This window comes from Cervus canadensis, chromosome 7, assembly GCF_019320065.1.
Source record: "Cervus canadensis isolate Bull #8, Minnesota chromosome 7, ASM1932006v1, whole genome shotgun sequence".
NCBI lineage: Eukaryota > Metazoa > Chordata > Mammalia > Artiodactyla > Cervidae > Cervus > Cervus canadensis.
In genome coordinates this window covers 59,725,742-59,749,610 of record NC_057392.1, presented here as the reverse complement: position 1 = coordinate 59,749,610, position 23,869 = coordinate 59,725,742, and the positions used below count along the sequence as shown (strand labels likewise).

General features: G+C 38.6%; 1 protein-coding gene across 5 annotated transcripts in view; it reads right to left on the bottom strand.

Annotated features, from left to right (window-relative positions):
* MCCC1 (methylcrotonyl-CoA carboxylase subunit 1) overlaps positions 1–23,869 on the bottom strand; it is a 58,642-nt gene that overhangs the window by 1,502 nt on the left and 33,271 nt on the right. For 4 of the 5 annotated variants that reach the window (XM_043473621.1, XM_043473623.1, XM_043473624.1 and 1 more), the window contains 7 exons: positions 22,263–22,446; positions 19,034–19,143; positions 17,373–17,589; positions 14,968–15,054; positions 8,321–8,370; positions 5,209–5,346; positions 1,430–1,537 (listed from right to left, as the gene is read on the bottom strand). In XM_043473621.1, coding sequence (XP_043329556.1) covers positions 1,430–1,537; positions 5,209–5,346; positions 8,321–8,370; positions 14,968–15,054; positions 17,373–17,589; positions 19,034–19,143; positions 22,263–22,446 — 894 coding nt within the window. Of the gene's footprint in view, positions 1–1,429; positions 1,538–4,304; positions 5,048–5,183; positions 5,347–8,320; positions 8,371–14,967; positions 15,055–17,372; positions 17,590–19,033; positions 19,144–22,262; positions 22,447–23,869 lie in introns of those variants that run through there. The other variant, XM_043473622.1, reaches the window with a different exon arrangement.

Here is a 23,869-nt window from a genome sequence, read left to right as displayed (position 1 = left end):
TGCACCGGGAAACCAAGAAATTCATGTGACTTGCTGTACTGTACTTGGTGGTAGCTGCTGCTGCTGCTAAGTCGCTTCAGTCGTGTCCAACTCTGTGCAACCCCACAGATGGCAGTTCATCAGGCTCCCCTATCTCTGGGATTCTCCAGGCAAGAACACTGGAGTGGGTTGCCATTTCCTTCTCCAATGCATGAAAGTGAAAAGTGAAAGTGAAGTTGCTCAGTCGTGTCCGACTCTTAGCGACCCCATGGACTGAAGCCCACCGGGCTCCTCCGTCCATGGGATTTTCCAGGCAAGAGTACTGGAGTCGGGTGCCATCGCCTTCTCCGGTACTTGGTGGTAGGGAGCCTCACAAGTAGAGATACTGCAGTATCTCTACAGTGTGCCTGTACTGCACTTAAATGTCTGCATGATAGGCAGAGTGCAGGGTCTTGCCTGGCTTTCTAGTTTTTAGGTTGTTAAAAGAATTAAACTGAAAAAAAAAAAAAAGAATTAAACTGGTTGGCAACCCAGAAAAAAAATCTCTATTTTCCTTTTTTCAAGTATAAATGAAATCATATATACCATATGGTTTTACTATCTTCTTGGTTAACATGGTTTTAAGTAGTTTTTAGAAACATCATACAGTAGAATTAGGTTCTGAAGTCAATGTGTTCAGGCAAAATTGTGAAAAATGAGAAACACGTCTCAAAGCCCCAAGATCACCCAATGTTGAATGATAGTTTAGTAGCATTCAATGAAATCAACAATCTGGGTTTAGGCCAGTTATGGGGGAAAAACTTTTTTAATCGTAAAACCTGTGTAGGGATGCCCACATTACGAGAGGCCTGTCGGGAACTGAGACTGAATGAGTGAAAGGCAAGTGCAAGTTCCCCAGTCCACTGCCCTTCTGGGGTGAACATTTCCAGACAGGAGTAGTAGGTGATATTATTCACACTACTTAAGTAGTTGTTTTCTTCTTCTATTTGTTGGTCCCAAGGATTTTTATGACTTAAATGCAGTTGAGGGGACTCTATTGTATGCAAGTATATAAAAGGAGACTACTGATCTACCACCACTGGAAGTCATTATTAGTATGGATCTTATATCTGAATATATACCAAACATTCTTCACCAATACCTTTCAAATTTGGGATAATGCTTGGTGAATGTTCCATTTTAGTCAACTGAAGACAACCTGGGTTATTTGTACTTTGGTGGAAATTCCCACTTCAAAGAAAAGTGCTTATCATAAATTAGGTAAATTTATGATTCACTGATGACTGTAATATAGAACTTGAATCTTTGATAGATCTTCTTGTTTTCTTGAAATGGATGCTTTCCAATGAGCAAGATTTAGAGAGGGGGAAAAGGATATATACAACAAAGCTCAACAAAGACATTTATTGGGACTTACTGGACATCATTCTACATACATTCACGTCAATACCTTTTCAATAGTTCCAGTCATAGGAGCTATAGCACCCCCTTGGGTTTCTCCCGAGCTTGCTGAAGACAAGTATCGGGGGACTGGAATGCCAATCTGAATACTTCCATCCTATAAACAGAAATTATATTTACAGGATATATATAGGATATATATTTATAACATAAATTAGAAATGAAGTTAAGATCTTATCACTGTAGTTTGATGAATAGACCTGAGGTGATGATTATTTTCAAGCTATTTGTTAAATATTAGTCATATTTAATACCAGGGTTCCAACTAGCTTTGTGAAAGTGAAAGTCGCTCAGTCATGTCCAAATCTTTGCAACCCTCCATGGAATTATCCAGGCCAGAATACTGGAGTGGGTACCCTTTCCCTTCTCCAGAGGATCTTCCCAAGACAGGGATCAAACCCAGGTCTCCCACATTGTAGGCAGATTCTTTACCAGCTGAGCCACAAGGGAAGCCCAAGAATACTGGAGCAGGTAGCCTATCCCTTCTCTAGCAGATCTTCCTGACCCAGGAATTAAACGGGGATCTCCTGCATTGCAGGCAGATTCTTTACCAACTGAGCTCTTAAGCAAATTACTAAACCCCTTTCAGTCTTGATTTCCACTATAAAGAAGTAATGGCATATATACCACAGAGGGGATTAAAAGAATTAAGTACATAACTGTTGGTAAAAGACAGCCACTGATTACAAGCCAGCTTTAGTAGCATCTCCACTCTCAGGTCCTTAGTCTAAGCCAGGAATTATTCGTAAGAATTATATATAAAATGTCCTTGATGGTCTCAATAACGTTATGAGGTGGGTATTGTTACTTATTCCTGTTTATAAATGGGAGAACTGAAACCTAGAGAGTTTAACTTGCTCAAGGTCAAGCAGATGCTGGTAGGGCCAGAATGTGAAACCAAACAGATTCACACTTCAAAACTCATCAGTTCAATTCAGTTCAGTCACTCAGTCATGTCCGACTCTTTGAGACCCCATGGACAGCAGCATGCCAGGCCTCCCTGCCCATCACCAACTCCTGGAGTTTACTCAAGCTGATGTCCATTGAGTCGGTGATGCCATCCAAACATCTCATCCTCTGTCGTCCCCTTCTCCTCCTGCCTTCAATCTTTCCCAGCATCAAGGTCTTTTCCAATGAGTCACCTCTTTGCATCAGGTGGCCAAAGTATTGGAGCTTCAGCTTCAGAATCAGTCCTTCCAATGAATATTCAGGACTGACTCCCTTTAGGATGGACTGGTTGGATCTCCTTGCAGTCCAGGGGACTCTCAAGAGTCTTCTCCAACACCACAGTTCAAAAGCATCAATTCTTCGGCGCTCAGCTTTCTTTACCGTCCAACTCTCACATCCATACATAACTACTGGAAAAACCATACCCTTGACTAGATGGACCTTTGTTGGCAAAGTAATGTCTCTGCTTCTTATATGCTGTCTAGGTTGGTCATAACTTTTCTTCCAAGGAGCAAGCATCTTTTAATTTCATGGCTGCAATCACCATCTGCAGTGATTTTGGAGCCCAAAAAATAAGTCTGCCACTGTTTCCATTGTTTCACCATCTATCTGCCTTGAAGTGATGGGACTAGATGCCATGATCCTAGTTTTCTGAATGTTGAACTTTAAGCCAACGTTTTCACTCTCCTCTTTCACTTTCATCGAGAGGCTCTTTAAAAAAAAAACAACAACAAACAGACCAAAAAAAGAGGCTCTTTAGTTCTGCTTCACTTTCTGCCATAAGGATGGTGTCATCTGCCTGTCTGAGGTTATTGATATTTGTCCCGGCAATCTTGATTCCAGCTTGTGCTTCATCCAGCCCAGCATTTCTCATAATGTACTCTGCATATAAGTTAAATAAGCAGGATGACAATATACAGCCTTGACGTACTCTTTTTCCTATTAGGAACCAGTCTGTTGTTACATGTCCAGTTCTAACTATTGCTTCCTGACCTGCATACAGATTTCTCAGGAGGCAGGTCAGGTGGTCTGGTACTCCCATCTCTTTAAGAATTTCCACAGTTTATTGTGATCCACACAGTCAAAGGCTTTGGCGTAGTCAATAAAGCAGAAGTAGGTGTTTATTTTGAACTCTCTTGCTTTTTTGATGATCCAATGGGTGTTGGCAATTTGATCTCTGGTTCCTCTGACTTTTCTAAATCCAGCTTGAACATCTGGAAGTTCACAGATCACGTTCTGTTGAAGCCTGACTTGGAGAATTTTGAGCATCACTTTGCTAGCGTGTGAGATGAGTGCAATTGTGTGGTAGTTTGAGCATTCTTTGGCATTGCCTCTGTTTGGTACTGGAATGAAAACTGACCTTTTCCAGTCCTGTGGCCACTGCTGAGTTTTCCAAATTTGCTGGCATATTGAGTGCGACACTTTCACAGCATCATCTTTTAGGATTTGAAATAGCTCAGCTGGAATTCCATCACCTCCACTAGCTTTGTTCGTAGTGATGCTTCCTAAGGCCCACCTGACTTCACACTCCAGGATGTCTGGCTCTAGATGAGTGATCACACCATCACGGTTATCTGGGTCATGAAGATCTTTTTTGTATAATTCTTCTGTGTATTCTTGCCACCTCTTCTTAATATTTTCTGCTTCTGTGAGGTCCATACCATATCTGTCCTTTATCATGCCCATCTTTGCATGAAATATTCCCTTGGTATCTCTAATTTTCTTGAAGAGATCTCTAGTCTTCCCATTCCGTTGTTTTCCTCTATTTCTTTGCATTGATTGCTGAGGAAGGCTTTCTTATCTCTCCTTGCTATTCTTTGGAACTCTGCATTCAAATAGGTATATCTTTCCTTTTCTCCTTTGCTTTTTGCTTCTCTTCTTTTCACAGCTATTTGTAAGGCTTCCTCAGACAACCATTTTGCCTTTTTGCATTTCTTTTTCTTGGGGATGTTCTTGATCACTGCCTCCTGTACAATGTCACTAACCAGAACTCATGCTCTTCACCAATCCACTCTACTGCCTCTGCCATTATACTGTTATAGCACATAGACTATGGAAAGCAATGCCTGGCAAAATGAGATCATCCTTGACTCCAAATATACAGTTTAATTACTGGAATACTGAAGGCATCTCATCACAAAGTACTCAGTCTGGAAGGTGGTTCTCAAGTGTGAGAACCTCTGAAGAGGTCACAGGAAATTTGATAATCCACTGCCTTTCTTCACCCATGCAGAACGCCAAGGTCTCCTAACAAGCTCCTAATCATATCCATGCCAAGCCTACCTCAACCATCCTTCAACTGCCAAGAGACCACCACTAACCCACATCCACCTCCCCTGTAAGGAACATCTGGTCCACAGACTCCTCCCACAATGGTCACCTCCTCCCAAGTCTCCATGATTCCCAGTGCCAGGAGGACAGTGGTTGGGGGAAGTGTTTAGGGTATTTGAGAATTAAAGCAAGAAATGGATATGTGTCTGTCAGTGAGAATCTGTGAGAACAAATGGGGTGAATGGAGAAATAGGGAGGTAGAAATGTGACAAAGATTCAGACTGAAAGGGAGATAGACAAAAAGTCACAGCAGTGAGAAAAGGACAGGATGTGTTGTTCGCCCTCATACCCCTGACTGCACTGTGTGGCATGTAGGATCTCTGACTAGAGATTAAAACCATGCCCCCTGCATTGGAAGCACAGAGTCTTAACCACTGGACTGCCAGGGAAGTTCCAAAACAGGATCTTTCTAATTTCTCAGTGGAATACTTCTGGTCAAGCAATTTTCTCCCAAACTCCAATAGTATTATTATAAAACAAAGACATTACCATGGAAAATAGGTAAATAGTGTTTTCCAGGATAATTAGCTTAGTTTTACTAGCAACTCCATTAACAGAAGATTTCAGATAAGTGCAGTCTCCCTCACTGCAAAGATCACCAAGGACATGGAAAGTTTTATCTTCAATCTGAAAAAACAGAAAATTAAGATCCTTAAAGTAAATGAACAACCTTAGAGAATTAAAATCAAAATCAATTCTTTACTGTTAATAGTTTCAAAAGGAAATAGGTAAAAACATTTTTTTAAATCATGCAGGAAATTTCCTAAGATTCATAAACAAAATAGTCTAGAAAGAAACAGCAGTAAGATAATTAAAAGAAAAAAAGTTATGTAACATATCTATAGTAGCACCATAATGCTACAGATAAAGGTTCCTTTAAGAATAGTAATAAGAAAGTGAAATAGAAATACGAATTAAAGTAAGAAAAATTATTAAAATTCAGTTGAGTATATTATATGTTAATACTCATTTCTGAGTATCCAAAGTCAAATTGAGTTTTACTGTGCAAAAGTTAGTGATGAATAAAGCCAGAATCTCATAATTAGATTGATTTCTTTTATCTCATCAACATGGAGATTGAATTTATGGGTTTTCAGTTATGATTTAAGAAGATAAGTTAGCTGGAGATTGAGCACAGTTTTCTTACTCTGAGAGACAGAGTACCAAAGAACAGATTTCACACTTAATCTTTTCAAGGTAGCTGACAAAAGGACATGAAATCATGCTGTTCTAAAGGATGTTTTCTCATTTATATACACAAGAAAAAATTTCCCTTATACACATAAAATTCATTTAAATCTTCTTTATTTTTCAATTCCCCTGTTAGAATCAGTCCTGTGGCTATTCTTTTCAAATATATTATACAGGTTAAAGTGAAATAGGTCACACTGCAGTATTTATACATGGTTCTCATCTATCCTAAGTTAAATATGACATTTCACTCTGCTTTGCAACCTACTAAGACAGCCATTTGAATGTCTGTGGAATACTCAGGATATAAAGGTTAGATTGGGAACAGTTTTGTTTAAAGACTTATAGAAGTGCATTCTAAATTTGTTAAGGTAGTTCCACGAGCAGATCAGAACAAATCTGCAATTTACTTTACCATTTACCAAGGGATAAGAAGGGGTCCCTAAACCAGAGGTACCAATACGAATTTCAACTCATATACTTAAGTAGATTTCCCATCATTTGTCTGAATCACAGAGAAGAGAAATCAATGTGTCTCAAAGTGTTGGGGAATCTAAAGAGCATCATCGATAAATTCATTTTGCTGGATTTGAAATCTTTTAGCTCATAGGAACAATGATTTATTCTATTCTCTGAATTTTATACTTACTATAGGAATTTGGTTGAGTTCTCACACTGGTTTTCAATCCTTTTGGCATTTTATTTTGCCAATGTAATGGATTTTTAAAAATCAAGGTCTATCACAAAAATTTTTACTAAAGAGCCTCAAAGTATGACCTGTGGATCCCCTGGGGTCCTCCAAGCCCTTTAAGGAGTTCCACAAAGTCAAACAATTTCTTAATAACATAATATTGTCTTTTTTATACCCTCATTCTCTTACAAGTATATAGTGGAATTTTCTAGAGATTGTAGGACACATGATAATGATATTACTCTGATGGCTAATGGAATGTGTGCTTGGTGATAATCTTTTCTCAGTTTATCCTGCAACTCAACAACAAAAACCCAGCCAGATTTTTTTAGAAAGGCAAATAACTTGAATAGATATTTCTCTAAAGAAGATAAACAAATAGGCAATTAGCACATGAAAAGATGCTTAACATCATTAGTCATTATGGAAATACAAATCAAAACTAAAGTAAGATACTACTTCTATACCTTAGGGTTTTTTGTTTTTAATAAAAACAACAACAAAACAAAGTAGCTAGAATATAAGTGTTGGCAAGGAAGGATGTGGAGAAATTGGATTTTTTGTGCACTGCTGATGGGAATGTAAAATGGTATGGACACTATGGAAGAGTATGGTAGTTCCCCCCAAAATTAAAAAGAGAATTACCATATGATACAGGAATTCTACTTCTTTGGGTACATGCCTAAAAGAATTGAAAACAGGGTCTCAAAGAGATATATGTATACAGATGTTCACAGAAGCATTATTTAGAATAGGCAAAACCTGGAGGCAACCCAAGTGTCCACTATTCATCTATGTAATTAGATTGGATAAACAGTGTGATACATATATACAATGGAATATTATTCAGGCTTAAAAAGAAAGGGAATTTGGATGGATACTACAACAATGGAAGGGCCTCAAAGACATTATGCTAAGTGAAATTAGCTAGTTACAAAAGGAGTAAATGCTGAATGATTCCACTTATATGAGGTACCTAGAGCAGTTCAATCTGCAGAGACAAAGTAGAATGGTGATTGCCAGGGCCCAGGAGGGGTGGGTGGAGAAGGGGGAGTGGACTCTTTTACTGTTTAATTGGTCCATAATTTCAGTTCTGCAGGAGAACAGTTCTGCAGATGGATGGTGGTGATGATTGCACAACAATGTGAATGTATTTAATGCCATTAAATTGTATGCATAAAAATGGTTAAAATAACAAATACATATTATGTACATTTTAAAAACATTCATTAAAACAATAACAAATTTTTTTCTCAGTGTAATTTTCTAAATAGTAAATATTACTAGGTGTAACTAATACAAACAAAAACTCTTTGGGGAATCTCAATAACTTTTAAGAGTGTACAGAGGTCTTGAGACCAAACATTTGAGAACTGTTGCTTTAGATATAAATACATTCCCATAATTTAGGGGCTTTTTAGGTGTCTTATTCAAATATTATTATCATTATTTTATTTTTATTTTTATTTTTTTTATCATTATTTTTTTAACCAAGTATTTATTCTTAAGGAAATTACAGCCAAACTGAGTAAATAATCAGAAACTGTATAGGGGATAATTTTTCCAAATTGGTCTGAAATAAAAGCTCATGACATTCTCCTAACTATAGTTATAATAATCAATGGCTTCAAAGAAAGTAGAGAGTGGAAACATACTCTACTCAGTATGAGAGAAATCAGATTCAGCTCTGAGCTGTAGAATAAAACCAAGGAGGCTTACCTGCATGCTATATGATCCATCACGGTTATATGTTACAGCTATGGCTACATCTTTATGGAAAAAGTGGGGAAATTGAAGAAAAGTTAGAAGACATTCATTTATTCAGTAACTGAGGTTCTGAAAACCTCACTTTCAAACTAAGGAAAACTAGTTTTTAGGGATATCAACATCTTTTAACGCCCTGACAATAAAGTTAAAAAAAATTAAAAAATCAGACAGGTTTCAATAAAGGTGAATTGCAAACTTTTCTTGTTTAAAACTGAAGTTTTAACTCTTTTACAGTTACAGGATATTTCAGATATTTCCCCCTCAACAAGAAAGGCTGTAGTGTCATAGTAGAAAACGTAATTAATTGGGAAAGAGAAGTTCTGGCTTAAGGCCCAAATCTGCCATCCATGGTATCATCATCTCTGTGATCCTAAGACATTTTAAAATCCTGCTTTTCTTAAAAGTTATATATGACAAACTCACAGCAAACATTATCCTCAATGGTGAAAAATTGAAAGCATTTCCCCTAAAGTCAGGAACAAGACAAGGGTGCCCACTCTCACCACTACTATTCAACATAGTTTTGGAAGTTTTGGCCACAGCAATCAGAGCAGAAAAGGAAATAAAAGGAATCCAGACTGGAAAAGAAGAAGTAAAGCTCTCCCTGTTTGCAGATGACACGATCCTCTACATAGAAAACCCTAAAGACTCTACCAGAAAATTACTAGAGCTAATCAATGAATATAGTAAAGTTGCAGGATATAAAATTAACACACAGAAATCCCTTGCATTCCTATACACTAACAATGAGAAAACAGAAAGAGAAATTAAGGAAACAATTCCATTCACCATTGCAATGAAAAGAATAAAATACTTAGGAATATATCTACCTAAAGAAACAAAAGACCTATATATAAAAAAACTATAAAACACTGGTGAAAGAAATCAAAGAGGACACAAATAGATGGAGAAATATATCATGTTCATGGATTGGAAGAATCAATATAGTGAAAATGAGTATACTACCCAAAGCCATCTATAGATTCAATGCAATCCCTATCAAGCTACCAACAGTATTTTTCACAGAACTAGAACAAATAATTTCACAATTTGTACCTCAAATAGCCAAAGTAATCTTGAGAAAGAAAAATGGAACTGGAGGAAATCAATCTGCCTGACTTTAGGCTATACTACAAAGCTACAGTCATCAAGACAGTATGATACTGGCACAAAGACAGAAATATAGATCAATGGAACAAAATAGAAAGCCCAGAGATAAATCCATGCACCTATGGACACCTTATCTTTGACAAAGGAGGCAAGAATATACAATGGAGAAAAGACAATCTCTTTAACAAGTGGTGCTGGGAAAACTGGTCAACCACTTGTAAAAGAACGAAACTAGAACACTATAAACAAAAATAAACTCAAAATGGATTAAAGATCTAAACGTAAGACCAGAAACTATAAAACTCCTAGAGGAAAACATAGGCAAAACACTCTCTGACATAAATCACAGCAGGATCCTCTATGACCCACCTCCGACAGTAATGGAAATAAAAGCAAAAATAAACAAATGGGACCTAATTAAACTTGAAAGCTTTTGCACAACGAAGGAAACTATAAGCAAAGTGAAAAGACAGCCTTCAGAATGGGAGAAAACAGCAAACAAAGCAACTGACAATGAATTAATCTCAAAAATATACAAGCAACCCCTGCAGCTCAATTCCAGAAAAAAAAAATGACCCAATCAAAAAATAGGCCAAAGAACTAAACAGACATTTCTCCAAAGAAGACATACAGATGGCTAACAAACACATGAAAAGATGCTCAACATCACTCATTATCAGAGAAATGCAAATCAAAACCACAATGAGGTACCATCTCACGCCGGTCAGAATGGCTGCTATCCAAAAATCTACAAACAATAAATGCTGGAGAGGGTGTGGTGAAAGGGGAACCCTCTTACACTGTTGGTGGGAATGCAAACTAGTACAGCCACTATGGAGAACAGTATGGAGATTCCTTAAAACACTGGAAACAGAACTGCCATATGACCCAGCAATCCCACTCCTGGGCATACACACCAAGGAAACCAGAATTGAAAGAGACACGTATACCCCAATGTTCATCGCAGTACTGTTTATAATAGCCAGGACATGGAAGCAACCTAGATGTCCATCAGCAGACAAATGAATAAGAAAGCTGTGGTACATATACATAATGGAGTATTACTCAGCCATTAAAAAGAATACATTTGAATCAGTTCTAATGAGGTGGATGAAACTGGAGTCTATTATACAGAGTGAAGTAAGCCAGAAAGAAAAACACCAATACAGTATACTAATGCATATATATGGAATTTAGAAAGATGGTAGTGATAACCCTATATTCGAGACAGCAAAAGAGACATAGATGTACAGAACAGTCTTTTGGACTGTGGGAGAAGGTGAGGGTGGGATGATCTGAGAGAATAGCATTGAAACATGTATATTATCATATATGAAACAGATCGCCAGTCCAGGTTTGATTCATGAGACAGGGTGCTCAGGGCTGGTGCACTGGGATGATCAAGAGGGATGGGATGGGGAGGGAAGTGGGAGGGGGGTTCAGGATGGGGAATACATGTGAACCCATGGCTGATTCAAGTCAATGTATGGCAAAAGTCACTACAATACTGTAAAGTAATTAGCCTCCAATTAAAATAAATAAAATAAAATAAAATCCTGCTTTTCTGGTCCATTCTGATCCATTAACTGGGTATGAGAATGTAAATGATTGAATGAATGTGAAAGCACTTTATGAACTGTAACAGACTATAGAAATATAACGCAAAATGTACTTATATCATTATGTGACTAGAGAATAGGTTAAAGACTACCCTAGGACATGGAAACTTTGTGGGGTAGAGCATGCAGACCAAAGTCATTTCACCTACACCTGACACATTAACCAGCATTCTGAGGCTCCCAGCTCAAATCTGTTTCCAGCCTTGACCTTCCTACTCCAGAACTCTGGTTAGTCATTCCCAGCAGGATCCTCCACTGGCATCTTAAAGTAAACCTAGTGGGGCCAACAAGTCATCTCCCCCTTCCTCCTGCCTTCCCTCCTGACCTGTGAACTCCATGACTGACACCATTTTTCTCATCATCCAGGTTTATAACCTGTCATTCTTGCCTTATCCTCCTCCTTCGCTTTTCACCTCCAATAGTCACCAAAAAGCTGCCAAGTTCATCCCCCTGAAGACTTGTCCTTTACATTTCTTCCTGTCCATTCCCATCACTCTACTCTAATTCAGGCCCATGGCTTCTGGCCTGGCTGACTTAGAAGGGCCTCCCTCCCTAAATTTCCTGCTTCCTGTCTCAACCGTTCCAGCTGATGTGGCCCAGCATGGCCCCCCAACACTCAAAGTACTTGGCCTGTTATGGAAGGCACCAAACTCCCAGCCTTATTACCCACCATTCTTCTATATAGCCCTGTGTTACAAACAAATGGGAAAATGGGCCAATTCATATTCTCCACATGTGCCTCTGGCCTTCTCCACAATTGTGCATCTTTGCTAATGTGCCTCCTTCCCACTTTGCTGGTCCCCAGCCACACCACCTGAGGCTCCATCTGTCATTCACATCATACTCACAGTCCTTGGGAAAAGTCTGTTTAGGTGGAACAAATCCTCTCTCCTGTGAGTATTTAGACTTCTGCATATAAAGTGCCATTATGATTCTCCCCTCATCCAATTTTACATGACAGTGATTTTTCTCTTTATCAGTTGTTTTTTAAAATTGCAAAAAATATTCACAAAAGTTAAATACTGAGGTATATAAAAAGTGAAAGTCCCCTTTACTGCCCAGATGTACTATTAAACACTTTATTGTGTGAATCCTTGTAGACCTTTTTGAATGCATAAACTTATATTTTTCTTTTATAAAAATAAGATATTGCTATACATATTGTTCAGCAACCAGTTTTTAAAAATTAACATGTGACATACATATCTACTTTGCTCTTTCCATAGTAATGAAGAGATAATTTAATAGTAATGATTTTGATGGTGATAGCTACTGTTGACTGCTTGCTCTAGGTCATTCAACGAGCTAAAATGCTTTTATATGTGTTGTCTCATTTAATATACACAACAACCCAAGGAAGCAACTGCCATGAGTATCTCCACTTACAGCTGTGGACACTAGATGCTTAGAGATTGTGACTTTCCAAGGGTCACAGACAAGAGGGGAGCAGAATTCAACCCATAGAATCTGATTCCTGGGCCTGCCGGAATCATCCTGCAGCACTACACCATCCATATTGTCAACATATATAACTTCTCCTTTGCCAAATGGTAAATGTCTTAACATCTTTTTTTACTTCTTTACATTACTCAGAATATTTTGTGTTTTCAAAAACTTTGTACTGAGTGTATGAATGAATGAAAGTTTACCTCCCTATATCTTATCAATATCTTTAAACTTTCTTAAGAGAAAATATATCCAATTACACCAGATCAGTTTTCTTTTAATTTATAAGATATGAAAAGTGTTTAACTGACAGGAATGCCAAAAGAATCATAGTCAAGACATTGCTAGGAAAACTATTTTATACATTATAGAGTAACCAAATTTGTTCCTCTCTCCTCTTGATACTTCTTAACCCCACAAGAGAACCTTAAATATCCTCTTGTAAATTTAATATGTGTTTAATATCCTCTTATATAATTATATAAGGTATATAAATTTAGCATGGTGCAGTGTTAGGTAAGCACATGCACCCTAGAGTGTGGGTTCAAATTCTGGCTCCACCAATTAATTTTAGTGTGACTTCCAGAAAACTATTAATCTCTCTAAGCTTTGGTTCCCAATTTATAAAGTTGACACTAATAATAACATTGACCTCACTGGCCTATTCTGAAAGTGCAAATGAAATAATCCATGGAAAGTGCTTAACAAAGGGCCTGATCTATATCAAACACTCAATAAATCTTAGCTACTATTATTGAGGGTAGGGCAGGGTTCTGTGAAACACGGCCATAATAACAAAGGAAGATTATTTTTCAAACTTTAAATATTTAAAATGCTGGGTTGTTCTTACTGAGAAGCTGGTTCTCCTTTAGATTCACAAATGCTTTTGGGCCCTTAGACTTCCTGTTTGGAACATTCTCTTACTCAACCATGGTCACTACTGATTAGCATATATAAGAGACTCAGCATAACAGTTCTGAAAGCTGTTATATTCAGACCTGGATTATCATTGAAAAATACTACAAAAAGGATGTAGTGAACATAGCTCATAATGATTTCTCAATTATATATTTATTTTAAAATTGAAATGCAATGTAATTCAAAATACTGCTTAGTAAAAATTCACACCAAGTAATACCATTGGCTCATATGAGTTATAATCACACATGTGATTTTTCTGTTTAATTCAGGTTGAAGAGGCCACTGAAACTTTGCTGCTGATGCCTATGTCCAGCACAGGGGAGTCTAGGGTAAGATACTTCCAGATTTTGCTGTTTTTTAGGATGAAATGAATAACTACAACAGCATAAAATGGATAGGTTAACCACTCACAGAAGGCTACTTTATAAGGGATCTTTGCAAATGTTCTTTCCATGTAGTCAGTGCAAATAGGGCAATGACCATCTAGGTTCAGAATGAAAAAATGCCTAAAGAGCTACTTATTAATGAGTGACTGGTATCTACCCAGAGTTGAGGGAAACAAAACCCTATTCTGTCCAGGGAGGAGGGTGCTGTGATGATCTGTTCTACTTGGTAGGCACATTCTGACAGTGGAGCTCCTGCAGTTCAATGAACCTCACACTCAAGCCCTCCCAGCTCTGGCTCTGCACCCCTCTGACTTCCCAGGTGAACTGTCCTGAAACAAAAGAGATATAGCCAGTTGTTGTCACAGGATTCTGGTTCCTCTGGAATACTGTTCCAGCCATAAGTTTACAAACCACCTTCTAGCTTAAGTGTCATCTCTTCCAGACTACAGTTACAATAAATCAGACCCCATCCTGGGCCCATCAATTAGTTGGCAATCAAAAATCAATTTTCTACTGGAAAAGTGGTGGAAACAGCACAGGGGTGAAGGCCAAAAAGACTGGGTGTCAGTCTTGGCTCTGCTACTTAATAGCCTTGAGTAACTGCACCTCCCCTGTCTCGGTTTCATCAGCAATAAGTGGGTCTAACAGTGACTCCCCCTCGTTAATGCTGCCTGGTGAGCGGTGGGGTGGGCAATCCTCCTTCCCTAGAGGAGTTTTGGTTATTTTCTTCTTTAAAAGTCATACACACTCACAGAAGAAAAATGGCAGAGCCATGAAAGTACAAAGAAGAGGAGGGAAAGAAGTGCCTCAAATCCCAGCATCCAATGGTAATCTCACTAATGCTTTGTATATTTCATTTCATTTTCCTATGTATGTTTTATGACCTATTTTTAAAATATTTACCAAGTATAGAACACGTGTGAAAAAGAAAACAAATATCATTAACTCTACCACCCAGAGCCAATCAATTGTATTATTTTGGCATGCTTTCTTCTAATGTTTAGGCTAGGGATCTTTAAAAATGTAATTGATCATGGCCAGGCTGAATTCTTTTTTTTCCAGTAAATGTGATGTATTTCTATGAAGCACATTTCTTTTTTAATAAAACATTACTTACTGTTTTTACCATCCCTAAGAGTCATGTTTCTAGAGTAACAGATATTCAGTCTTCTTCCACTGCTGGATGCAAAAGGAGAGTATTGATCTAGAAAAAATTTAAAATTCAACAACAAATTTATGAACATCAAGCCTACTAACAAAAGAAAACATAAAACAGAGGTCCGATACTGACAGCTCAAATATGCTTTCTTTATTCTATGCAATGCTTTAAATTTAGACACTTTTATTCACATCTCAGGAAATTTTACATGAAAAAAATCCCAGTTTCTCTTGAAAAATCAGAATATTTACAACCTCAACTTTCCACCTGTGGCAGCATAAACTGCACAGTGGTCACAAGTTTGACAGGGCAAATGCATTCCAGGTCACCCTAATCCTCACTACTCACTAGTTTTCTTTCACCTGGCCTCTTCTGCTCTTCTCTGTTACTGGTCTTCCCCTAGAGACTTGTGTGTTCACACTCTGTTAGACAGTCTCCAGGAGCTACGGAGTAGCTAAATTGAAGCAATTTATTCTGCAACTCCTCTCTGGGCTGCTTATAAATTTTAATTTAAAAAGGAAAGTGAGGGTAAGAGGACACTCCATTCTAAAAAAGCTAAGTCCAGGCTTAGGAATACCAGATGGGGTACAGGTAGATGAATTTATTTAATGTAAAAGGACAAAATGAGGACAGAGAACAAATCTCCAAATATAGCTGTATATTTTAACCTTTCAATATAACTTAAAATTTTACTTATTAATTTATTTATGGCTGTGCTGGGTCTTTATTGCTGTGTGGGCTTTTCTCGTAGTGGAGAGCAGGGGCTACTCTCTAGTTGCGGTGGGCGGGCTTCTCATTGTAGTGGCTTCTCTTGTAGAACACAGGGCTCTAGGGTGCAGAGGCTTCAGTAGTTGCAACATATGGGCTTAGGAGCTGCGGCTGCCAGGCTCTAGAGCACAGGCTCAATAGCGGTGGTGCACAGGTTTAGTTGTTTCACAGCCTGTGGGATCTTCTTGGACCAAGGATTGAAACTGCATCTCCTGAATTGGCAGGCAGGTTCTTTACCACTCAGCCACCAGGGGAGCCCTCAATATCACTTTCTTGAATGAATCTAGAAATTAAAGATCCCAATAATAGGATCCTATAATAATATAACAATCCTAATAATAATGAAGGGATAAATGGATTCAGGTGTTTTTTTTCTTTTTCCTGTTTGCTTCAAAGATTAGAGGTAGCCTGAGGAAATATTATGAAGCAAATGTGGGAGAGCTCAGATTTTGCTTAACCAAGTGGGAAGAACTTCTTAATGGAGAAGTGACTTAAACTGTAATTAACTAATGAATTTTCATCATGAATTTCCAGCTTCCTGAGGTGTTAGGAAGATGCTGGGCAACAATTCAGTGGGAACGCTGATGCAGGGATGCACACATATGGCAGCTAGGATGAATTTCTGTCATAGTCCCAGATCCTATGATATGCTCAGATTCTATGATATGATGAAACACCTAGGTCTCTAGCTAGTCAGAAATCTCATCTCAGAATAGAAAAAGAGAGGAATGGGACTTCCCTGGTGGTCTAGTGGTTCAGAATCTGCCTTGCAATGCAAGATACTCAAGTTTGATCCCTGGTCAGGGAACAAAGATCCCACACACCGCAGAGCAACTAGGTCCAATTGTGGCAACTATTGAGCCCACACACTCTGGAGCCTGTGTGCCACAACTAGAGAGTCCGTGTACCACAATGAAAGAGCCCATGTGCCACAACTAAAACCTGACTCAGCCAAATAAATAAATAATTAAATATTTTTTAAAAAGAGAGAGCAGAACTAACTTAATCAATTATGGGTAACTTAAGGGACTCTGAGCATCTCCAGCGCTCTCTTGTCTCTAGGACCAAGAAAGCTGCTGCAGGTATGGAGGATACAACAGAGCAGGGAGTGGTCAATAAAAGAAGTTGGAAGGAAATAAAAAGTGAATTAGAAAAAACAAAACAAAAAGAAGTTGTAAGGGATATCAGCATGAGATGTGGGGAGAACTAGTGTTTTCTTGAAAATAAGTCCATGTCTACGTTGTTTAGGTGACAGGTTAAGTTACACTGAATGGGTTAAAGCATGCTGTTGGGTGCATCCATATTATGTAAAGAGCTCTACTTGATACTAAAAAACACTTTAGCAGAGGATGGTGTCAATCACTGAAGGAAGAAAAGGGAGGCAGGAGTGGCAACAAAAGAAAGAAAACCGGGAGTTTCTGGTTGCCTAGTGGTTAGGATTCTGGACTTTCACTGCTGTGGCCTGGGTTCAATCCCTGGCTGGAGAATTGAGATCCCATTAGCCATGAGGCATGGCCAAAAAAAAAAAAAAATGCATGTTCAATGATTGTTCATAAAATTTTGCTAAGCAGAAGAAATAGAAAAATATTCCATACCTTGTGTCTGAATTTTGAAAACATCAGACACAGCCTTCTCCTTGAGGATGAGGCCCAGAGCTGCCTGGCATAAAAACTCCTTGGCTGTGTTCTTCCGGTCAGGCAACAGTTCTTTGCGGTGTTGAGGGATGAAATCAGTGTGCACGTTCCCAGCTTCAAATTCCGGGTGGCCAGACAGGCTAATGAGGAAGTCAATGTTGGTATGCAGTCCAACAATCTAGGGAGGGAAAAAATGTGATGTCCCCAGTGAGTGGAGAAAACAACACACTCAGGAAAACATTTCTATGGCATCAGCTCCTTCTACTAAGTATTTTCGACCATGACTAACTCTCAGGAAAAATAAAACAAATTCATTTCACCATCATTAAGCATTTGCACTTCACATTACATTAATTTACTATGACAAACAGGATGTAGGAAATGGTGTTGGGGAGGTAGTGTGGAGATGTTTAATTGACTTAGGTTAGGAGAGCAAGTAAACATTAAGAAACTTAAATGAGATTTACATGCAAGATACTGAAGACTTGCTTCTCAGAACACTCCCATGAACGAGGAAGACTGCAGACAGAACAGGATTGCTACACACGGGAGGGGTAGGATTATATGACCCAAAAAGAGCTTCTTCTGAACACTAAAATTCAACTTGTACACACTGATATAAAAATAAGAAAAGGTATAGAATTAACCCAAATCCACCCAATAAATGGGATCTGAGACAAAACCAGCTGTCTGAGCTCTTAGGTTCATTCATTCATTTTCTCATTCATCCATTTATTTAATAGCCATTTACTGAGAGCCTTTTAGGTGCCAGGCTCTGACCCCAGTACTGGGGACACAGTGAGGAACAGAACAAAGTCCTTGCCATCACAAAGCTTACATCAAGGGACAAATAACAATATCTATAAATAAATATCTAATATAATGTCAGATGATATGAAGAAAAATAAGGCTGGCTAAAGGAACAGAGAGCAGCAAAGGGTCCTGTGGGGAGGTCTGGGAAGGACTCTAAGGATCACAGTGAGCAGGGCTGAGGGCGGTGAGGAGGGAATCACGGGGGGCAAGAAAATTCTGGAGGGAGAAAGGGAACATGTGGCTCCATGCTGGGTGTGTCAAAGGAGTCACAAGGAGGCCAGTGTGGGTGGAGCCACAGAAACTGAAGGTTTGATCAAATTCACAAAATATAGTAACTTGAATATCATGGGTTAATAAGAAATCCTTCTATGACACTAAATCAGTATGGTATAGGACTTAATTGCACCAAGGCAATGCATAGCTACAGAAAAGCAACAAACACTTTCAAATGGATAAAACTGAACATAATTATTTTCCTTGGCGGAAAATAACATCAGAGGATTGGCACACTTGTGTTGCTGGCCTTATCTACAGGTTGAATAGAAATTTCACATCGAATCCCATGAGGTTAACACTGATGCTAATAGTTTTAGTCCTGCAATCTTTCCTTTCTAGTTGAAATCAAGAAGTCTTTAAACTTTATTCTGACCCATGGGAAATCCTCCCATGTGAAATAATTTTGTTGTGACATATGGGTAATTGGTGGAAATAAGTTGACAAGGACAAAGGTCGACCAGTCGTAACGGACACGCTTGGCTGTAGAGATCCAGAGATCATCAGGGTCACTAACACAGCCCCAGCACACTCACATTGTACTGCCGAAGGCTGTACTTCAGTTTCGTCAAGGCTGCCTGGCGATCAGCAGCCCACACAACCAGCTTTGCAATCATGGGGTCGTAATGCACTGAAACTTCATCTCCTGAAGTTGAAAAACCACAGAAACTAAAGTTAAAACTTAAAAGAGAGAAAATATGATAAGCAAGACATTCTCCTGGGGCTTTCTGTACATTTCACACTTAATCCTCATGACAGATAGCATTACCACCACTTTATTCACGAGGAGCTGAGGCTCAAAGGGATTTAAAAACAGAAGTTGAAGGAGGGTATGGCTATCCAAGAGCACCATGCCCCAAAAGAGTTATCCCATGACACACAGGCTGGTTTCCCCATCCTAACTTCTTCTGAATCTTCTTTTCCCTTCTTATTTTGGAAGTCAGTGAAAACCCTCATATCACAATCACTTCTGTCCTTGGCGTTTCCTTGCCTCCAGCCCCTCAGTTTCCTCATCAGAAAAATAAAGAAAATAATTCCTCTATTCTATATGCTTGCTGGGAGGATTGACAATCAAGTGCCAAATGCCATACCTGGCAGAGCTGATAAACAGCAGCTATCATTACTGTGTCAGAGTCTCAGAGAACAAGAAACTGAACTATGCACATCTCACTGGTTAGAAATGGTCCAAGTCAAAAGGATGAGGTATATTACAAAGAATACTATTCAGAGACGTTTTTGTGATTTTGGCAGATCACTTGACCCCTCTGAATCCTAGAGTCTTCATCTATACAATCAAGAGGTTAGATTACACTCCCTTATCCACCCATCCATCCATCCACCAACACATACGAAACACCTTCTAGGCCTCAGTTTGAGCAAAGCCCTGCAAATATAACATAAAAGACCTAGTTCCTCTTGTAAGACTCCTAGTCTAATGGAGAAATTAGACAAGGAGCAAGAGATCGTCACGAGATGATATAAAGGGGGAATGCCAAGGAATACACAAGGGGACACAAAAGAGGGTTGGGGAAAGCTTCCTGCACTCGATTATCCTTCCCAGTGTCAGGATGAATCAGGGAGTCTGTCTGAGAATTATATCTGTTATCCTTTGAGCACTTTTATTAAATTATACGGCAAGCTTTGCTTGCCTTAAATTCCTTTTCTTTCCTATTACAAGTTCCCTCTTCTCTCTGAAGTTTCACTGATATGCTAAAAAATTTACTGACTACCAAACTTGCTGTAGGTTATCTAGAGCTCTCAAAATGCTGCCAGTTTATTGTTGTAGTTATTGTTCAGTCACTAAGTCATATCTGACTCTGCAACCCCATTGATTGCAGCATGCCAGGCTTCCCTGTCCTTCACTATCTCCTGGAGGTTGCTCAGACCCATGTCCATTGAGTTGGTGATGCCATCCAACAATCTCATCCTCTGACACCCCTTTCTCCTCCTGCCCTCAATCTTTCCCAGTATCACAGTCTTTTCCAATGAGTTGGCTCCTTGCATTAGGTGCCCAAAGTATTGCAGCTTCAGCATCAGTCCTTCCAATGAATATTAAGGGTTGATTTCCTTTAGGATTGATTGGTTTGATCTCCTCACTGTCCAAAGGACTCTCAAGGGTCTTCACCACCATAATTTGAATGCATCAATTCTTTGGCACTCAGCCTTCTTTACGATCCAACTCTGACATCCATACATGAATACTGGAAAGACCACAGCTTTGACTAATATGGACTTTTGTCAGCAAAGTGATGTCTCTGCTTTTTAAAATGCTGTCTAGATTTGTCATAGCTTTCCTTCCAAAGAGCAAGTGTCTTTTAATTTCATGGCTACAGTCACCATCTGCAGTGATTTTGGAGCCCCCCAAAATAAAATCTGTCACTGTTTCCACTTTTTTCCCCAACTATTTGCCATAAAGTGATGGGACCAGTTGCCATGATCTTTGTTTTTTGAATGCTGAGTTTTAAGCCATTTTTTAATTCTCTGCTTTCACCCTCATCAAGAGGCTCTCTAGTTCCTCTCCACTTTCTGCCATTAGAGGGGTAGCACCTGCAATTTATTGTTAAGAAGTCCTAATTCCTCGTTTTGGCTTTCTAGACCCTATACGATTTGCTCTTATTCTATATCTCCAGCCACATCTCCAATTACTCACCACCCTGAATCCTCTTCTCCAGCCACATATTCTCTCAGTTCTTCAAACACACCTTTTGTTAAATCCTGTTTTCTTCACTTTTCTGTATGCTTTTAAATATGCCTCTTCAAATTCACTCTACACTTCCTCTTAGAAACATGTCCCGATTACACCAGCCTAACATAACTGCTATTCCTGAGAATTTCTATATTTTATCACGCACCATCTGTATAACTTCTCTGGCAACTAAAGTTAAGGTGGCAATAGATGGTAGTGGCTCAGATCATAGACCCTGGAGCCAGAATGCCTGAGTCTAAATCTTGGCTCCAATGGTGACCTTGGAGAAGTCACTTCTCTGTGCCCTGGTTTCCCCATCTGGAAAATGGAGGTGATCATAGGGTAGTAAAGGAGCCCATGTAGAAAAAACACCTACAACAGTACCTGTACATAGTAAGTGCTAAATAACTGTTATGACCATGGTTATTAATCATATGCGAACTGTACTAGCTCTTGCATTGTTATTTTTTAACTTTTTAAAATTACTGCTTAGCTTGCACTAGGTTTATTAATTTTTCAGTTTGACTTTTAGTACCTTGAAGGCAGAGTGCCTTGGGCGGAGCAGATATCAGTCACCTTAAATTATATTTGGAACTAGGCAAAATAAAAATATAAAACAATACCAGAAAAATATTTGTTGCTTAGGTTTGACTAAGTGCTGCTGCATTTCAAAAAAGACTGCAGTACTGCTTAAAAATACTAGTTCTTCTTTTTTAAAAAAAATAAATATGTTTAGCCATCTGTTTTATTTTTATTTTTTATTTTATTCTTCATAATCAGCTGCAATGGGTCTTAGTTGCAGTATGCAGGATCTAGTTCTCCAACCAGGGATCAAACCCCAGTCCCCTGCATTGGGAACTTAAAGTCTTAGCCACTGGACCACCAGGGAAGCCCCAATACTAGTTATTCTTTAAAAATGACTATTCCAAAAGGAAAAGATTACTGAGAAATCAAAGAAATCCTTCATTTTGAAAACATACTAGATACATCCATAAGACACAGGAAAAGACTCTACCCAAAACCAATAATGTACCAAAAAATTTTAACCACTGAGACTTTGTCCTTTAATTTCACTTTACCTTGCCGTACTCCAGTTTCGATCCTAGTGGTAAGGTCTGCTCGAGGGGTGGAGAGATGCACTAGTGGTCCGGCCCCCGGCATGAAGTTATTGTTAGGATCTTCTGCATATATTCTAGCTTCAAAGGCATGGCCCCGCAGAGTTATTTCTTCCTGGCTCAAAGGAATCTTCTCTCCTGCTGCAATCTGGTAAAAGAAGAGTATGTGCTTCTCATGAAAATCCACCTGATAGCAGCTATGAGACTGCATAAATGGTCTTGCCTTTTTCTACGTAAAGTGGACATTTGGACTTTATAATGAAACCAATTAAAAACTCTTATTTTGTCCACCCACTTGGGTATTAAGCAAAAGCAAAAATAGATTAAAAAACAGATGCAGCCTGGAAATATTGCATTAATTACAATGGGTCTCTACAATTTTTAAATAGAGAAAACAGGCAAACTGATGACTAAGTTATAAATATCAGTATCAGTGCTTTATCAATATAATGAAAACTAAAATTTCTTACTGGCAAGATAGTCTTAGTTTTCACTTAAAATATTAGCACTCAGTTACCCTGTCAATATTTTCTTATAGTAAACTGTTAGTTGGTGTTTAGGACTATATTCACAGCTATGGCTAAAGTATGGCATTCATCATCTTTGTTATCTTCACCACCAAGTGATCAAGCAAAACAGGCAGGGGAACACGATGCTTTTAAATTTTGTTTTTTTACACATATTGCAGGACATCAGATTATAAACAGGATAATCGGCATTGTTAATCACTACTCTAATTATTATTATTTTGGCTCTTATATACCGATACAACAAAACTCTCTCTTCAACTAGAATAATTTGGAAAAGGCTATTGGAGGGCACACTGTCACTCTTCACTCTCCCCTTGAGTTTTCCTCCAAGATAAGGAAATGACAAATTGAAACGGCAAAAGATACAGGGAAAAACTCTAGTAACTTAGCAGCACACTGCACTCAATAGGTTAGCATAAAACAAGCAAAGCTTTCATCTCTCAAAATCTGTAAGTAAGAAAAATCAGGAATTACAACAGTGAAAATGAAAGGAAAATGGACTAAACTGCATGCCTTTATGGCATAGTGTTTGAAATCAGAGACTTTGCAGCCCTACTGCCTGGGTTCAGATTCTGTCTCTATACTTTTCCTGTTTCAGGCATACTCAATTCTGGGTAAGTTTCTGTAACCTCTTAATGCTTCAGAGAAAAATGCCTGGCATACAGTAGATACTTGGTGTTAGCTTTTATTTTTTCATTCCTACCCTTTATAATAAAATCCTCTGTAATGTTTTGGTAAGGAATTCTATTTGTTTTAGTATAAAAAAGAAAAAGAACGGCTATATGTTCATATTCGAAGATGTGATTTTATTTCTGACTATATAGTTCAATTTCAACCTGACTTATCTTTATCTGTTTTCCTCTGAAGTTGGCTTCTATCTGGACCCAGAAGAGACTGGCCTAACCATGTTTCTGAGTACTTGGAAATCTGTACCATCTGAGTTCACTCAGGCTTAGACATTGACTCTTTGGAATCCCTTGGACATTTGGACCTTCAGCCCCTTGGACCTTGGACATTTCACCAGGCTCTCCTAACACTGGT